The following is a 14421-nucleotide window of genomic DNA, read 5'->3' as shown; positions in this document are numbered from 1 at the left end:
ATTCTGGCATTCACTAATGTTTTCTTATGAGATTTATTTTTAGGTAAGAACAAAACCTACGCACACTCAAGAGCACACACCTTTGAGTGGAAACGCCACTAAAAATCAAAGAGGTTTCAGTGTATTTGTACTTTTTGTTTCTGGGATTTAACCAGTGTTGAGGCTGTCTGTCAGTGGTTTGACCGTTCACTCCTGGATGTCCAGGATCTGAGATCAGACATGGTGCAGGTGAACAGGATCTGGATGCAGGTGAACAGGATCGGGGTGCAGGTGAACAGGATCGGGGCTGAAGTTGTTCTTCCTCTTGGACTCTGCTGCTCCAACGTCTGTTAGCATTTACGTTTCTCTCATCTTCTCTCTCCTTCACTTGCTGTGACTCCGTACTGCAGTGTCATGCCCTTTTATGGGCATTGGCAGGATGTTTACTTATGCTAATTAGTGACAACTGGCACGCCCTTTCAACTTACGAGGACCGCGGTATTCATCGAGATAAGAACAAAGGTGCCAACAAATCCGGGGTTTAAGAACACGTCATGAATCTGACAGTCTTTTCTTGGGACATTTTTTAAGAACAAATTTAAGAAAATTCTTAAGAAAATATTGGTGAATGAAGCCCATTGTTCTTTAAAGCAGTCCCAAAGCAGTCCAGCTACATTTTGATAACATCATCACTTCAACCTTTGGTAGAAAATATCTCGAGCTCTAAATTAGTATTAAGATTAAACAGGAAATAAACTTAACTAAAACTTGTATGCTAAACAGTACATTACCAAAATTGGGAAAAATCCATCAGCTGTTCTCAACAAAAACTAATAAACCTAGATTTGCATGTTTGTCAGCAGAGGATTTTTATATTGGACTGTAAACTTCAGTAGCTTATGTCTGTCAAAACACATTAGATAGCATAGAGGCATAACATTCACAAATAATATTTCTTGCTCTGAAGTGAACTGCTTACTTTTATTGTCCGAATTGCAACAAATACAAAAAGATAGAAATAGGAAAAAGCAGATCAATTGGTGTGACTGCTGTAGAAATCACTTGTTTTTCAAATTTCCACAAAAAGTTGGCAAAACTGTTGCACAATCCGTTTTAATAATGAAAACATGCCTTCAAAACATGACAGGAGTCCTGGACACGAGTTTTACGTCAGTATAAAGACACTGCTGTTGGTCAAATGGATTAGTGCTATAACTTTGCAAATAGTGGAAACAGTTTCCTGAGAATAGTGAAAAGCAAAAGGGATAAATAGGAGAATGTAGAAGTAAAGTGTTAGTGGGAAGAGATCGGAGAACAAAAAAACCGAGCCTTTCTTGATGTCCGTCAGCCACGGCTGCAGGCCGACGTCTTAGACCATGAGGAGGCGGTGCACTTGCTGCAGCTGCTGCTGCGATAGGACGAGGCGGTGGACTTGTTCCTGTCCGCGGGTGCATGGAATAGCAACATGACCCACAAACACGGTTCCTCCCTTCTTCTCCTCCTTGGCCTAGAAAACACAAATATGCACGTGATGTGTTTTGCATGTGCTGATCCACCACTTCTAACACGAGTGTTAAAATCTTGTTCAAAGGAAAGAAACTTAGAATAGTGTACTGCATGGTAGCACCTTAACAAAGGAGGACACCGGGAATGTGGCAAAGTCAGAGGAAGCCTTTGCTCCAGGCTGATACGAGACCACATGTTCAGCTACCTCACCCTGAAACGCAAGATTTGATGTGACTGTTAAGTTTTGTGATACCGTGAGCTGATGGACATGGTATAGACGTTATACAAGGAGTGGGTCTTGAAGTGTAACCTTGAGTTTGTCCAGAGCATCACTGAGGTTCTGCAGTCGAGCGGTCTGCTCCAGCAGCTGGGAGCTGGCACTGACTGGAAGAAACGGGAGAGGAGAGAAGAGTTCAGTCAGCTGGTAACAGAAGCAAACACACACACACACACACACACACACACACGCATGTCTACTCTAGAAATGAAAGATATTGAAAGACCTCAACTAAAATGAGCACACAAACCTGTTGTCTTCCCTGTAATGTCCACCACTTTCACCTCGGCACTCAGCTTGAGCAGGGTTGCCAGCAGCTGGTCGGTCCTGCGATAGATGCCTGTGTTCAGTCCCTCTGGAGGCATGGAGCTTTGTCTGGACCCTTGTGGGAGTTTGGGAGGACAGAGCGGTGGCAGGGAGGCAAGCTGGGCTCTTATCTTCTCTGCCTGTAAGTAAAATACACTCCAGGTCAAAATTACAAGGGTTTACACAGGTTGTGCATATTACTAACATATTACTAATATTCAAACCAGTGTACCTTGAGCCTGTTGTTTTCATTCTTGAGGTGTTTAATGCCCAGTCGCTGGGCCTCAACCTGCTGCCTGAGGAGAGGGGAGTCAACCACCTGCATTGACCCTGCTATGGAGGCGGGCACACCTGCTGGAGGAGGGACAAGGATAATGGTGAGACTTTAATCACTACGACACCTTGTGCTTCTCCTTTGTCGTCTTTTTTTCCCCCAAGATTTGGAGACGATTTTTGTGAAAAAGACACATGCGGCTCTTATTGTAATGCAATTAAACCAAATTATGGAAAACGTCTCGCATTATCAGTTGGTTGAAATAGGTTTTCTGCAGGATGATTAGGAGGATGTCCTAATATTTTGTCGAACAAAACCATAATCACCTAGTAATTCACCTCCAGCAGAGCCCTTAACAATAGAGGCAATTCCTGAGGCAGGCGAGCCTCTCAGCCCCTCAATGGTCATCTTGGACTGGTTATTGATGCGTTGTTTCAGCTCTGCCTTCTCCGACTCCAGCTGGTCGATATCAGCCTGCAGAGCATCCATCGTCTCTTCAAACTCCCTGAAGATGAGGAAGAAGGAAAGTAAGACGCATAATAGAGAAAAGGGAGAGGTGAGAGAAAGACGAAAAACAAAGAGGGATGTGAAATCTGCTTCTTCATCCGTCTTACTTTTCTTTCTTCTTCAACAGGGCAATGTTCTCATCCAGTTTGGTCTGAATCTTCTCCACCCGTTCGTCAGCATCTTTGGTTGAGGTGTCCAGCTTCTTTTCCAGGAGGCTCAGGCGGACGTTGGCCTCACTCAACTCCTCACCCTGGTAGAGAGAGGTACAGCAACACCTCTTATGCCCGTTACTTCAGCTTCCCTCCTCTGTTTCTGGTCCCTTTTTCGCAGACATGTGCACAACACTACACTTCTGAAGGTATCTGATATTTTTAGTTTTTGCATGTTTCCTCATCGGGTTACCTTAATCTTCAGGGACTTCTTGACCTCCTTAATGACCATTTCTCTGTCTTCTAATTTGACTCCGAGACCCTCAGCGTCAGTCATCTCAGCCCTGACGGTGGAGGCTCTCATCTCCACTGGAGGGCTCTGAGGACAGGAGGGCACCGTGATCAGAAGGTTGGAAATAAAAAAAGAAGACTTGACAAATGGCAGAAATATGCAACATGTGAAAAAGTTGAGACATACGAATACCTTTCTCTGTGGTTTTTCAGCATCGTACTCTCCTTCCTGCATGGCTGTAGCCATCTTGTTCATGGTAGTGATGACAGAGCTGCAGGACTGTCGCAAAAACTCGGGGCCATTCACGCCATGGGAGCCGTATACCTTGAAGAAAACGGGACGGATGAGCGAGCAGGGCAGTGGCATCTTATGTCCGCCTCCACAAACAACAATACTGAGTACAGTTACTAATGATGTTTTGGAAAGAAAAATACATTTGGAAAGATTTACTGAATTTTTGACAACCCAAGTATTTGAATAATCTTGATAAAATAATTTGCATTGCTATTTTGTTCAAATAAATGCTAATTATTATTTATTATTATATTTTGGCTCAGCTTGCTGAGAAGTATTCTCAGTTGTGAGGGGGGAAAAAAAGAGTTTAAAGTGGCATTACCTGCTCCACAGCCTTGAAGGAAATATCCTCTAGTTTGAGAGCATTGAGACCCTCCTGTTCTCCCAGTGGAGCAACCATCTGAGCTCCAGCTGCAGCCACCTCTTGGAGTACTGCCACCACACGGGTCAACTGGCGCCTGCACTCCGTCAGTGCCTCTGACACCTGCCAGATGAGACGTGACATGTCAGTTAAACATGCAGTCAGCTGTACTGCACTCATTTTTGTCATTTAGTTATATAATGAGCATGTTTATGTACCTGCGGTCCAAAATTGAGAGCTGCAGGAACTCCAGCTACATCTGTTCCGGGCATGCGACGGCGGACCTTCTTACAGAACTGCCTGACATCAGAGCTGGAAGTGTCCAAGTCCTTCAGAAGAACTGTCAGACCAGAGCTCTCCTGTCCTGCCGCCAGGAACGCCCGCAGACGAGCGACCTCCACTCCCATACAGTCCAAGGCACTCTGGGTAAACTGCAGGGGAGAGGGTTGCATGGGTTAGTTACAGTTAGAAAAACCTGTAGCTATATACTCGGCCTATTTTGGACGCCACATTGCGTTACAGAAGTATTGTTTATAAAGGAAATAAATGTTTCAATTAAAACAAATCCTGTCTTTTTTTTTAAACGACGCAAGAATGCAGGATTCGGTTAGTTCTGTATTAACAATGAAATTGTCAGCATTGTTTTAACTAAAGGAAATCACACTAAGCTCAAGTACCTTAATATGGTCAGCCAGCTGCACTGTGCAGTTCTCAGTGTGATCTGCCAAATGGACACTGTACAGTTGCTGCAAGACAAAACAGAGACACTTGATATTTAAGAAAATACTACATTTGAATACAGTTAGATGTTTTCTGTTATATTTCACCGAGTAGGTGAGGTTGCATCCCTGTACATAGGAGGATGCTCATATATAAACATGGTGGTTTAGTATATTTTATTCGTTAATAATTGCAAAACTAAAGTTCAACAGACTGAGGGAGACATTTTAAAGCATTACATAGTAGTTCAAATTTGTTAAGACACAGGATTGAACTGTGAATCCCAGAAGATAAATGGAGCCCGTGTGTTTAACAGACAGACCACTGATGTATTTCAATATAAAACACTCTCATTTGTTACCTGATAGTATTTGATGGCCTTGGTCAGAGGCTCCACCTGAACAGTCTCATCTAGCTGGTCTTTATGCAGCAAGTCGATGAAATAATCCAGAGAGCGCTCGTGGAAGCTCATTTCAGAGTAGAGCGTTCCCATACGCTTGAAAACCTCCACGCTGCAGGTACTCAGAGCCCTGAAATTGGGGCAGGGAAGAAGGACAAGGATTGACGACACATCCAGCTGGTCAGATTATAATTTAAATGTCTGTACATGTATTCTTCACATTTCTAGGATAATAACACAATATTTAATATCCTGATAGATTAGTGATGATGCTGCTGCTATGCTCACTGTTCATATTTGTGCAGGGTGGCCTGCAGCAGGCTGAGGGAGTACACCAGTCCTGAAGCGAAACTGCGCTGTTCTCCTGGAGGACCTCTGAGTCCTGTTCCCGGAGCCAGGGTCCCGTTCAGGTCAAACTTCTCCTGGGCCTGTTTACTGATCAGATCGGCCTTCAAGTAAGACAATACGAACACATTAGTTTCCACGACAGACTGAGCGCAACAATTGAAATGGAGTGTCCCGCTGCTTCATACCTTGCAGATGAGCCTGGGAATGAGCAGGAGCACCAGAATACAGTCGTGGTCTCCGCCGTGACGGAGGAAGGAGTCCGGCATGAAGGAGGTGAGGAGGGACACCTGTCTGTTCGACTGAGCCACTTCCATTTTCCTCAGCTCCATCTCAATGGCCTGGAGACACAGTGACATTTGTTTAATTATGAAGAGACTGAGAGCCAACAACAACACTGGTTGTAAAGATGTGAACTTGCTAAACAGTCACCATGCAGATCTTACCTTGGCGTAAGCCTTGGTCTCTGCAAACTTGATCTTGAAGTCAAACAGCTCGGCAGGCGGTTGCTGAACTTGTTCTGCATTTGTATTCTGCTGACTGGTGAGCTCTCTGTTGGCATCCTAATACGCAGAAAATAAAAGCTCATGCAGTGTCAGGGCATTTACTGCAGGCCTCATGCTTCCACAGCTGTGCTATTATCCAAACGGTGACATGTCATCACTCCTAACCACCTACCTGAAGTGAGGCGGTGAGCTCTCTGTATTTGCTGATGGTCTGTTGGTAATCAGCCACAGTCTCCTGGGCAGCTTCCACCTTTTTCTCTGCCTCTCTGACCTTCGCTCCACCCAGATCAAACTGTTCCCTCAGCTCCATCTCTGTCTCTCTGGCGTTCTCCTGGAGCTCATCATTCATCTCATTGATGGCTTCCTATTGATGCAGGAAAAACGGGTCCAATGATTGGTTGATCAAACGGACATGTTCATTGCTAAATATCCCAATTTTTTTTTTTTTATCTTTTCCCTACTGTAATTGAACAATGCAGCTGCACTGACCAGATCCGTGACCGTTTCTCTCAGCTCTCTGACTTTCTCCTCTAGGTCGAGGTTCCTCTCCGTCAGCGTCTCCACCATCTCCTCCGACCCCAGAGCAGCATCCACCTGGTACATGTAACACACACACACACACACAGGGAGGCATTTATGTACAGCTCAAATTGGACTTCCAAATGAGGTTTTAAACAATACCAGTCCTTGCCTCCATTAAATGTCCATACTAAGCACATAAGTCAAACCTTTTCCATCAAATTTGATTCTTGTGTCTGCCTGGCTTTACCTGCTCCTTTAGCTCATCAATAGTGGCCTCCGCCTGCTTCACGTCCTCCTGCAGTTTTTCCTTCTGAGTCCTCAGAGTCTCCAGCTCAGTGTTCTTCTTCTCCATATGTTTCTGCAGCTTTACATGTTCCTGTTTCTCTGAGGCAGACAGATCACGCATCCTGTGGAGGATCCGGAATTTAGTTATTCAGAGTTAATGCAAGTTAATGTTCTTTGATTTCCGATAATTTTCTGGAGACAGCTGTCAGCAGTGATGATTAGAGCTCTCTTCATTATCTATTAATCTGTTGATTATGTTCTTGGTAAATAATTAGCTGTTTTGTCTTTAAAATGTCAGATAAAGGTGAAAAATTTCTACCAGTCAGCCTTAAAAAAGTTGGTGATTAATTTTGAGTAAATCAACTAATCAATTGACTTTGTTGCAGCTCTAGTTGTGGTTTAAAAAAAAGATAATTTCTTCTTATTGCTATGGAAAGGTTTCACATTTTGTATTTTATCATGAATAGTTAACAAAAGGCGCTTTTAAGAGACATTTGTACTGACCGGACCAACGCCTCTTTCAGTCTGCTGTTTTGCTCTTCCAGCTGTTTGACTTGGTAACTTGAGGCGGCTCCATCCGAGCCTGTATGACATAAAGAGAAGGACGGCAGTCAGGAAGGTCAGTAAAAGAGATGTGACGAGGAGGGAACACGGAAGAAGAGAGAGATGAAATCTTTGTGGATCAGAGATTCATCGACACATGCTGTTCATCTCGGTTTAAACACCTTTCTCTGAGATCTCATGCCGTAGGATCTCCAGGTCCATGGAGAGCTCCTCCACTCTCTCTTTCAGGGAGTCCACCTCCACTTGCAGTGACTCCGCTCGCTCTTCAGCCATCTCTTTGTCCAGTGTGGCCATCTCGATGGCGTCTGCTGTGTCTGACATCTCTTCCATGTAGCGGTCCTTGCCCTCCTGCGCTTCCCGGGCTTCCTGCCAAGTAGAGAATGTACAAAATAAAAATCAGAAAGGCAGACATCATTGAAGAGCTGCTCCTTTCATTTTTACAGGCTTTAAAAATCAGTAACTTTATATTCTAAAAATCTGTTTGAATGTTATCTTTGTCACAGCACATTGTAAACACTCTGATAATGTTATAATTCTAAATGACTGAATTCTACTTTTGACCTTCTTGGCCTCCTTCAGTTGTTTCTGCAGGTCGGCCTGCTGCTCCTGCATTTTGGTCTTCCACTCCTGAAGCTGCTCCAGCTGGATCTTGTGTTTCTCCAGCTCCTTCAGCTTGGCCTTGTCCTCCGTTCGCTTCATCTTCAACGTCTCCAGCTTCTCCTCCAGGTCCTTCACTTGAGCTCGCACTGATTCCTCCTCCTAAGAAGGATGGAAGGGTGGAGGGAGAGGTGAGAAGATGCCAATTTAAAGGATTAACAGGTTTATTTCCCAAGATTTGAAGGGAGTAAAGACAAATGACAAAACCTTGATCAAATCCCACCACAAAAAAAACAGAATAAGATGATAAATGTACAATATAACTACCCCAAATTAATTAGCCTCTACCACTGAATACAATAACTCTGTACAGACAGATTATTTAATTTCCCTAACATAATGGTGGATGTGGTGGAGCCTGTCTTTCAGTGTCTCGGAAAGCTAAACCATGCATCATCACCATAAAGTTCACCCTGGAGACATTTCTGAACTATTATAAAGTATCAAGAGGGGGTGCTGAGGGTCATTTTTCCTTCCTGAGTTTGTTAGTAAACTCATGCCAGGTATCATCCGCATGCATGTAGCCGTTAGAAAACTCTACCTGCTTGGATATGGCAGGTTCCACCTGGTCCAACAATAACAACATGGATGAAATAGAATAAAATCATTAAAATGATGAACTGGATGGACAAAATAAAAACAAAATGGCAACACTGGAAGGACTGAAAATGAACCCGTTAGGTTTTCTCTGCTGACACTAGATATGGCTCTTGCAGTGGTCACCTTGCTTGGAGTGGCCGGGGCAGCTGCTGCCGACGGTGACCCGCTGGGCTGAGGCACGACGGGGGCACCCAGTGCACCCTGCTGGGAGGACAGGCTCACCTCACTGACATCACCGGACAGGGGGGACAAGAGACTCTCACGAGACGCCTGTTGACAAAGACGGGGATGTGTCAGAGAGACGAGAGGGAGAAGTTGAGGAAAGAAACAGACAGCGTGGTGTTCATTCTTTGATATCAGTAAACAATGCAATTATTAACACAAGAGCTTTTGCCACCGCGAACATGCAACTTTGATAAACCCAGTGAACGTCGCTAGATCAGTTTGTGAAATTTGATGTGATTAAATGCAAGACTCTTCTTATTTCATGTGTCTTCCAGGAACAAACATGTCACCTCCCGGTGTTGTCCTACAAGTTCACACCGACACCAGTGTGCACCCGTGCCACGAAGGACGTTATATTCAACCGTCCTCACACCGCTCCCCGAGAAGTGACTGATATGACAGAGCGTACCCTGAGCGACAGGCTGGGGCGGCTGGAGGAACGTACCAAGAGGGAGGGGAGGGAGGAAGCTGGTGCGAGACGTGGCGTGCTCCACTGCCACAGTGTGATCAGAGAGACTGTTAGGACTCAGAGGGGGTGATGTCAAACTAAAATGCTGCACAGTTAGCCTCAGTTTGAATAGTGAAACCTTGTAGTACTTTGTCGTTTTTCTATACACATTACAACTACTCTGTTTGGATTGTGCTCAAACTTTGTGTGACATTTGTATAAGCGCAGAAAGGTACAGCCAGCCTTTGAAAATAAGACATCCTCTCCATCGTCAGAGAAAGCTTGATATAATTCAATACTCACTGAATTTTTTACATTCTGATAAAGCATCTTTCAATGTAATTCAGAGGATGATAGAAAGCATTTTATTACCATAAATGATCATCTTTATCGCCATCTACCTTTTATTCAAATACCACCAACACAATTATTATAACATACAGATTCTGGTGTTTAATGATATTTGTCACAACTATTTCTTCAGGTAGAACTCAATGTGCAGCCATGGTGAGACGACTACTACTATGGAGGCTTTCAAAAGTAAGTCATCAAAACAAAGGATGCTTACTTACATGCACGTTTCAGACTATTATATTTAAAAACTAATACATTTTCTGTCCCTGAGGCTCTGTGATTCCTTACACTCCCTTCAAAAATAAACAGTAGATACTTAAGGTGGGAATTCTCAATAGGTTTCCATTAAAATAGAAATAGCTTTGTGGGAAATATGAGTGATTTAACATAGCCCAACTACTTTTTTTTTAATTTTTTTTTTTTACTATATTTTAGAATGTATTTTTTATCATACTAAAAATGTGAGGCCTTTGATAAGATTTCAAAAATGTGTCCTTGATTTAACCAGCTCCCTAAGAAAAAAAACAAACTCTAAAGCATGGTTAAAGTAGAGAAACTTTTTTCAGAATAACCGGCCTTTTTAAATCATAATGTTTTGATGCTCTTTGACCTCTCCAGTCTGCTGCAGACAAGCTCACCTTTGCAGAGCGGCGGGTAGAGAACTGCAGGGGAGGAGGTGAGTTGCAGAGAGAAGGATGGTTTCACACGCGCACACACACACACACACACACACACACGCACACACGCACACACATGCACGCACACGCACGCACGCACATCCAGCGATGGAGCAAGATAAGAGATTAGCAGCACATATGTTAGTTTATATTGACCTTTGACCTTAACTTTGACGGCTGCATGCACCATTTAACACCACTTTAAAGAATAGTTCGCTATTGACGAGTCGAGGCACAAGAGGGAAAAAAAAAAAAAAAAAAAAAAAAAAAAAAAATTCATGCAACAATGTCAAAAAGGGGGGCAAACATCACAGAATAGTGAGGCCAAGAGAAATTATGAAGTCGCCATCAGATGAACTTAAAATCATTTTGGGATGCCTTCAGTAAAAACGTGAATGGGAAAAAAAAGAAGAAAAACCAAGAGAAAATACTGCGAAAACGACAGCTGTCATTCACAAGTTATGTCTTCAGGCAGATGTAAACGGAAGAAAAGGGGAACGTAAATGCCAAAGATGCGTTGCCACATTAGTGCGATTAACAACCAACGCCAAGCAAGAGTGCTGAATTTAAATCGTTCTACCTTCTTAATGTTCACTGGCGTCTGCAAAAGGTATTCAGAATAACAAAAATGAGAAGTCAGCCCAAAAGCTGAGACAAAACAGAAACTTGTTTGCACTGTAGTCACAACAACTTTCTTTCCTGTAGAGGGAAGAAAAGAGACAAGATCTGGCGGGAAATTTTTAAACCAAGCACCTCTGGTCAGAAACACACTGCAAACGACAGCCCAGAGAATCCAGCACTGATAAATCACCTTCAATTAATTTAAAAGATTAATTAAAAAGAACTTCTATAGAAAGTAACACTTTAAACTTAAAGTGTCTGAAAATGAATGTAGAAACAGTGAATATCTACATGGGCCATATTTGTTACATCTACATTACATGCACAGCTATACACAGAAATCCAACTATCTTTAAATCCAGGTCACTGAAACAACACAAAATTACTAAACTGACAAATGACACAGAAACAAAACTGTGAGAACAAATATATGGTTGCCTACTTGCTTGGTTGTTTTGGGAGTCTCAGGGATGTCTGGAGAAAACAAATTAAGAATAATTATCTACTACAATTTGTTATTTTGGGAGACTGTGTGTCAGTAACAGGAGTTCCCGTGGCCTCACCTTTTGGTTTAGGTATCTTTGTTGAGCCAGACTCAGGAGTTTCTGGTGTGGTGGCACTGGAGCCGTCTTCTACCACCTGGAGCTGCACCGAGTGAAACAGGAGTGAAATCAGGACAGCACGACACTAACAGGAGCTAATTCTTAGTGTCCATTTGTAATTAAAGAGCAAATACTGAAAGAAGGGCACACATTATTAGATGAGACAGTGACCATCATCAAACCCTCATGGGTACAACACACAACGATCAATACATCAAAAAATACATTTATGTCACTAACCTGGGACTGTCTGACAAATATCCCATGATTATCCTCACAGGTGAAGTAGCGCTTCCCCTGTACGGTGCCATCGTTCTTGCCTTTGGGCTCGTCCAGTATGACACCCACCCATTTACCGCTGGCAAAGAGGGTGGCGCCAATGTAGGCAACAGTGCCACGCTGACCTTTGCCAGTCACCTCTACAGTCGAGCCAATCTGGTAGACAAGAGGTGGATAAGAGACTGTGAGTCACCATGCACTTGCGGATTAAATGATTTCTATCCATGTATTCCTTCTCCTTCCTTTGTTGTGTCTGTGCTGGAAAGTGACCTACCTTTGGAGGTCTACTGCTCTCCACTGTTCCTGTGCTGCTCATTTTGCTGATCAGTGGGCTGGTCAGCTGGAGGATTTGGGGAAAACGGGTAGAAAGACCGGGGGGGAAACAAAGCACATAAAGGTTTTTAACCAGATAAGATGCAAAAAGGAGAGAAAAGGTAAAGAAGGAAGGCAAGGTCGTTACACGCCAGAGAATTTATTGTCTAAATTTAAGAATTCCTTACGCATTTTTTCATGCTTTTATCTCTTCGTCTTGGTCAAATAGACATGGCTTGGCAGGAATCTTTCATGAATTTTGATATTGTTTACCATACCTGCAGAAGGCCCTAACAAAGAGCTTCTTTTTTTTTTTTTTTACATGTAACAGTAATATCCCATAATTCTCTCGGCTCCATCTGTTAAAATCAGCCTTAGGAATCAAAAACATTCAATGACAACAGAGTCCTGAGGCTGCAAAACACAAAAACACACACACATACTCAGTCATATGTCCTGAACCACAATAGAGGTCCTAATAAACAAGCCAGATCTCAAGACAAAGATGTTCATTCAAGACAAACTAGGACTTTGCAAAGAGTTGAATCTTTTTATGGAGCTGAAGGGACATGTGAATTCACGCTGCTGCGACAGTTTTAAACCACAGGGCAGAAAGAACAGGATTATCACATCTCTGTAACAGAGGCTGCAACACAGGATCTCGATATTTCCACTGAAACCGAGATACTTTTATAGAGTCCACTTAAATACTTTAGATTAATGGGGAAGAAGCTTGCTCATGCATTAAATGTGAAGACAGTGACTTTATCTTCTCTACAGGATAATTCATACTTGTATATTCACACACATTTGATCTGATGAAGACCCAACATGCAAGGAGGTGAACACTACATCCAATGTACGGTGAGTACCACAAACCCTTACTTCACATAAATCTTCCATCATTATAATGTAATAATTTATATCTTAGCAGACGTATTAAATCGGAACTATCGCTGATGTACAATATAAAACGTGATCTGGTGTTAAGCGTCAGTGTTACTCACCCTGGGAGTATAAGAGTGTCGTCTGTTCAAAGCCATGATTGAAAGTTAATAAGGTTTCGCCTCCAGTGCAAAGAGAAGTGCTAATCTTTCTCTACTTTAACACGTCTTCCTCTTCACCGGAGAGAGGAGAGGACTACACGGGAGTGTGCTTTTAGGGAGGGATCTCTGCAGCGCATCACAAAACGTCACAGCTGATTTGAAAGGGAAGGTCATGGCTAGTTGTATTGTTTACCACATGAGAGGATGGATGCGAGTTTGATGCTTTGGATGGAGCCACTGACAGAGATGAGGTCCTCAATAGTAGGCCTACATTCATATATCAACATTTACATGACACTCAGCTCAGAAGTAGGGATGTGTAGAAAGTGTTTTTGTTTGTTTTTATTATTATTTTTAATACTTTATGTCCTCATATTGTACAAGTTATCTACCCAACTTAAATCTTTAACCGGCAAACAAATGTTATTCATGAGCCCATTTGATCATTTAGTCGGTTACCAGCTGCCAAACGGTGGTTTGACGTCAGCTGATGTTTCTCCGCTGGGTGCTGTTATTAAGAAAGTCGGATGCTTAATTAGCGAGTCAAGGATTAATTGTCTAAACACAATAAGTCAGGTAAACATGTAAACAAAAACACAAGGGAGTAGCTGACGTTTTAGCTGCAACAGCCGCGGCTGGACAAACAAAGCACCCTGCAGACAATATTATTCCACTTTAATGTTACTGCGTTTTTAGCTCATCATACAACAACAACACAAATGCATTTAAATTGCAAATGTTATTTAGATTGTATACGTATTCAGAATATATTTACAAAGCTGACGTCAGACCGGGCCGGGTCAGTTTAAAACGTAACCAAGGCAGCTAAAGTCAAGACAGAAAAACACGAAAGGAATTTGCATTTTGTAATGGTGCTCACCTGGAATACACAGAGATTCCTGTATTTCGATGGAGGTCTTTGACGTGTTCATACAAATAATAAACCTCTGTTACTTTTTTTTTTTTGGACACCTTCCTGGGAAATCTTGGTCGTCTTTTCCGGTTTTTTTTTTTTTTTTTTGACAGGTCACTTCCGGTCTGGGCGGAGCACCGATAGTCAGAAGAGAAGTGAGATATAGCGCCCCTGGTGGCTGCGTACCCTCATGAACCTCCACCTGACTCCGAAAACTCAGAGCTCCTCCCAGCTTTAAATACCAACCCACTTTTTGCATGGCGTTACCTCTCTTTGGCAAGGTTTATACAAACAGACTTCAACACATCAATTTCCTGAAAACCAAACACATGTACAGTACAAATAAAAACAATAAAAAAACTGTTATGCACAGATAAAAGGGATTGTCTGCAATTTTTGA

General features: G+C 42.7%; 1 protein-coding gene across 8 annotated transcripts; it reads right to left on the bottom strand.

The window, feature by feature from the left end:
- Window positions 1-946: 946 nt before the first annotated feature.
- Window positions 947-14123, bottom strand: LOC138204098 (dynactin subunit 1-like). Of its 8 annotated transcripts, none has more exons than XM_069159226.1 (31): window positions 13989-14123; window positions 12025-12090; window positions 11712-11906; window positions 11433-11514; window positions 11312-11343; window positions 10829-10849; window positions 10210-10233; window positions 8668-8814; window positions 8486-8509; window positions 7849-8046; window positions 7449-7653; window positions 7228-7306; window positions 6686-6845; window positions 6406-6510; window positions 6089-6280; window positions 5857-5973; window positions 5599-5751; window positions 5354-5514; window positions 5027-5195; window positions 4623-4691; window positions 4164-4376; window positions 3907-4068; window positions 3483-3614; window positions 3252-3377; window positions 2957-3099; window positions 2669-2847; window positions 2301-2422; window positions 2013-2208; window positions 1796-1869; window positions 1607-1696; window positions 947-1486 (listed from the first exon to the last, which is right to left on the bottom strand). In XM_069159226.1, exons 2-31 carry the CDS (start codon window positions 12064-12066, stop codon window positions 1349-1351), a joined length of 3750 nt encoding a protein of 1249 aa, XP_069015327.1. In that variant the 5' UTR covers window positions 12067-12090; window positions 13989-14123; the 3' UTR covers window positions 947-1348. The 8 variants fall into 8 exon arrangements, with proteins under 8 accessions (XP_069015327.1, XP_069015328.1, XP_069015329.1 ...); XM_069159227.1 differs by having other exon boundaries at window positions 2301-2419; XM_069159228.1 differs by having other exon boundaries at window positions 2681-2847.
- Between the last annotated feature and the right edge of the window lie 298 nt (window positions 14124-14421).

This window comes from Embiotoca jacksoni, unplaced genomic scaffold (assembly GCF_022577435.1).
Source record: "Embiotoca jacksoni isolate LCO1_2020_lvr unplaced genomic scaffold, fEmbJac1.0.p SCAF_24, whole genome shotgun sequence".
Lineage (NCBI taxonomy): Eukaryota > Metazoa > Chordata > Actinopteri > Embiotocidae > Embiotoca > Embiotoca jacksoni.
The sequence above is the reverse complement of the archived record's forward strand: the minus strand, read 5'-3'. Positions and strand labels throughout refer to the sequence as shown.

Bases quoted from the DNA above. Each gene is read 5' to 3' on its own strand.
- LOC138204098 (XM_069159226.1), bottom strand. From the start codon at position 12,066: ATGAGCAGCACAGGAACAGTGGAGAGCAGTAGACCTCCAAAG. The intron at 8,510-8,667 runs GTGACCACTGCA...TTGTTGGACCAG, and splicing joins CCCCGGCCACTCCAAGCAAG to GTGGAACCTGCCATATCCAA. The intron at 4,069-4,163 runs GTACATAAACAT...CTCATCTGGCAG, and splicing joins CTCTCAATTTTGGACCGCAG to GTGTCAGAGGCACTGACGGA.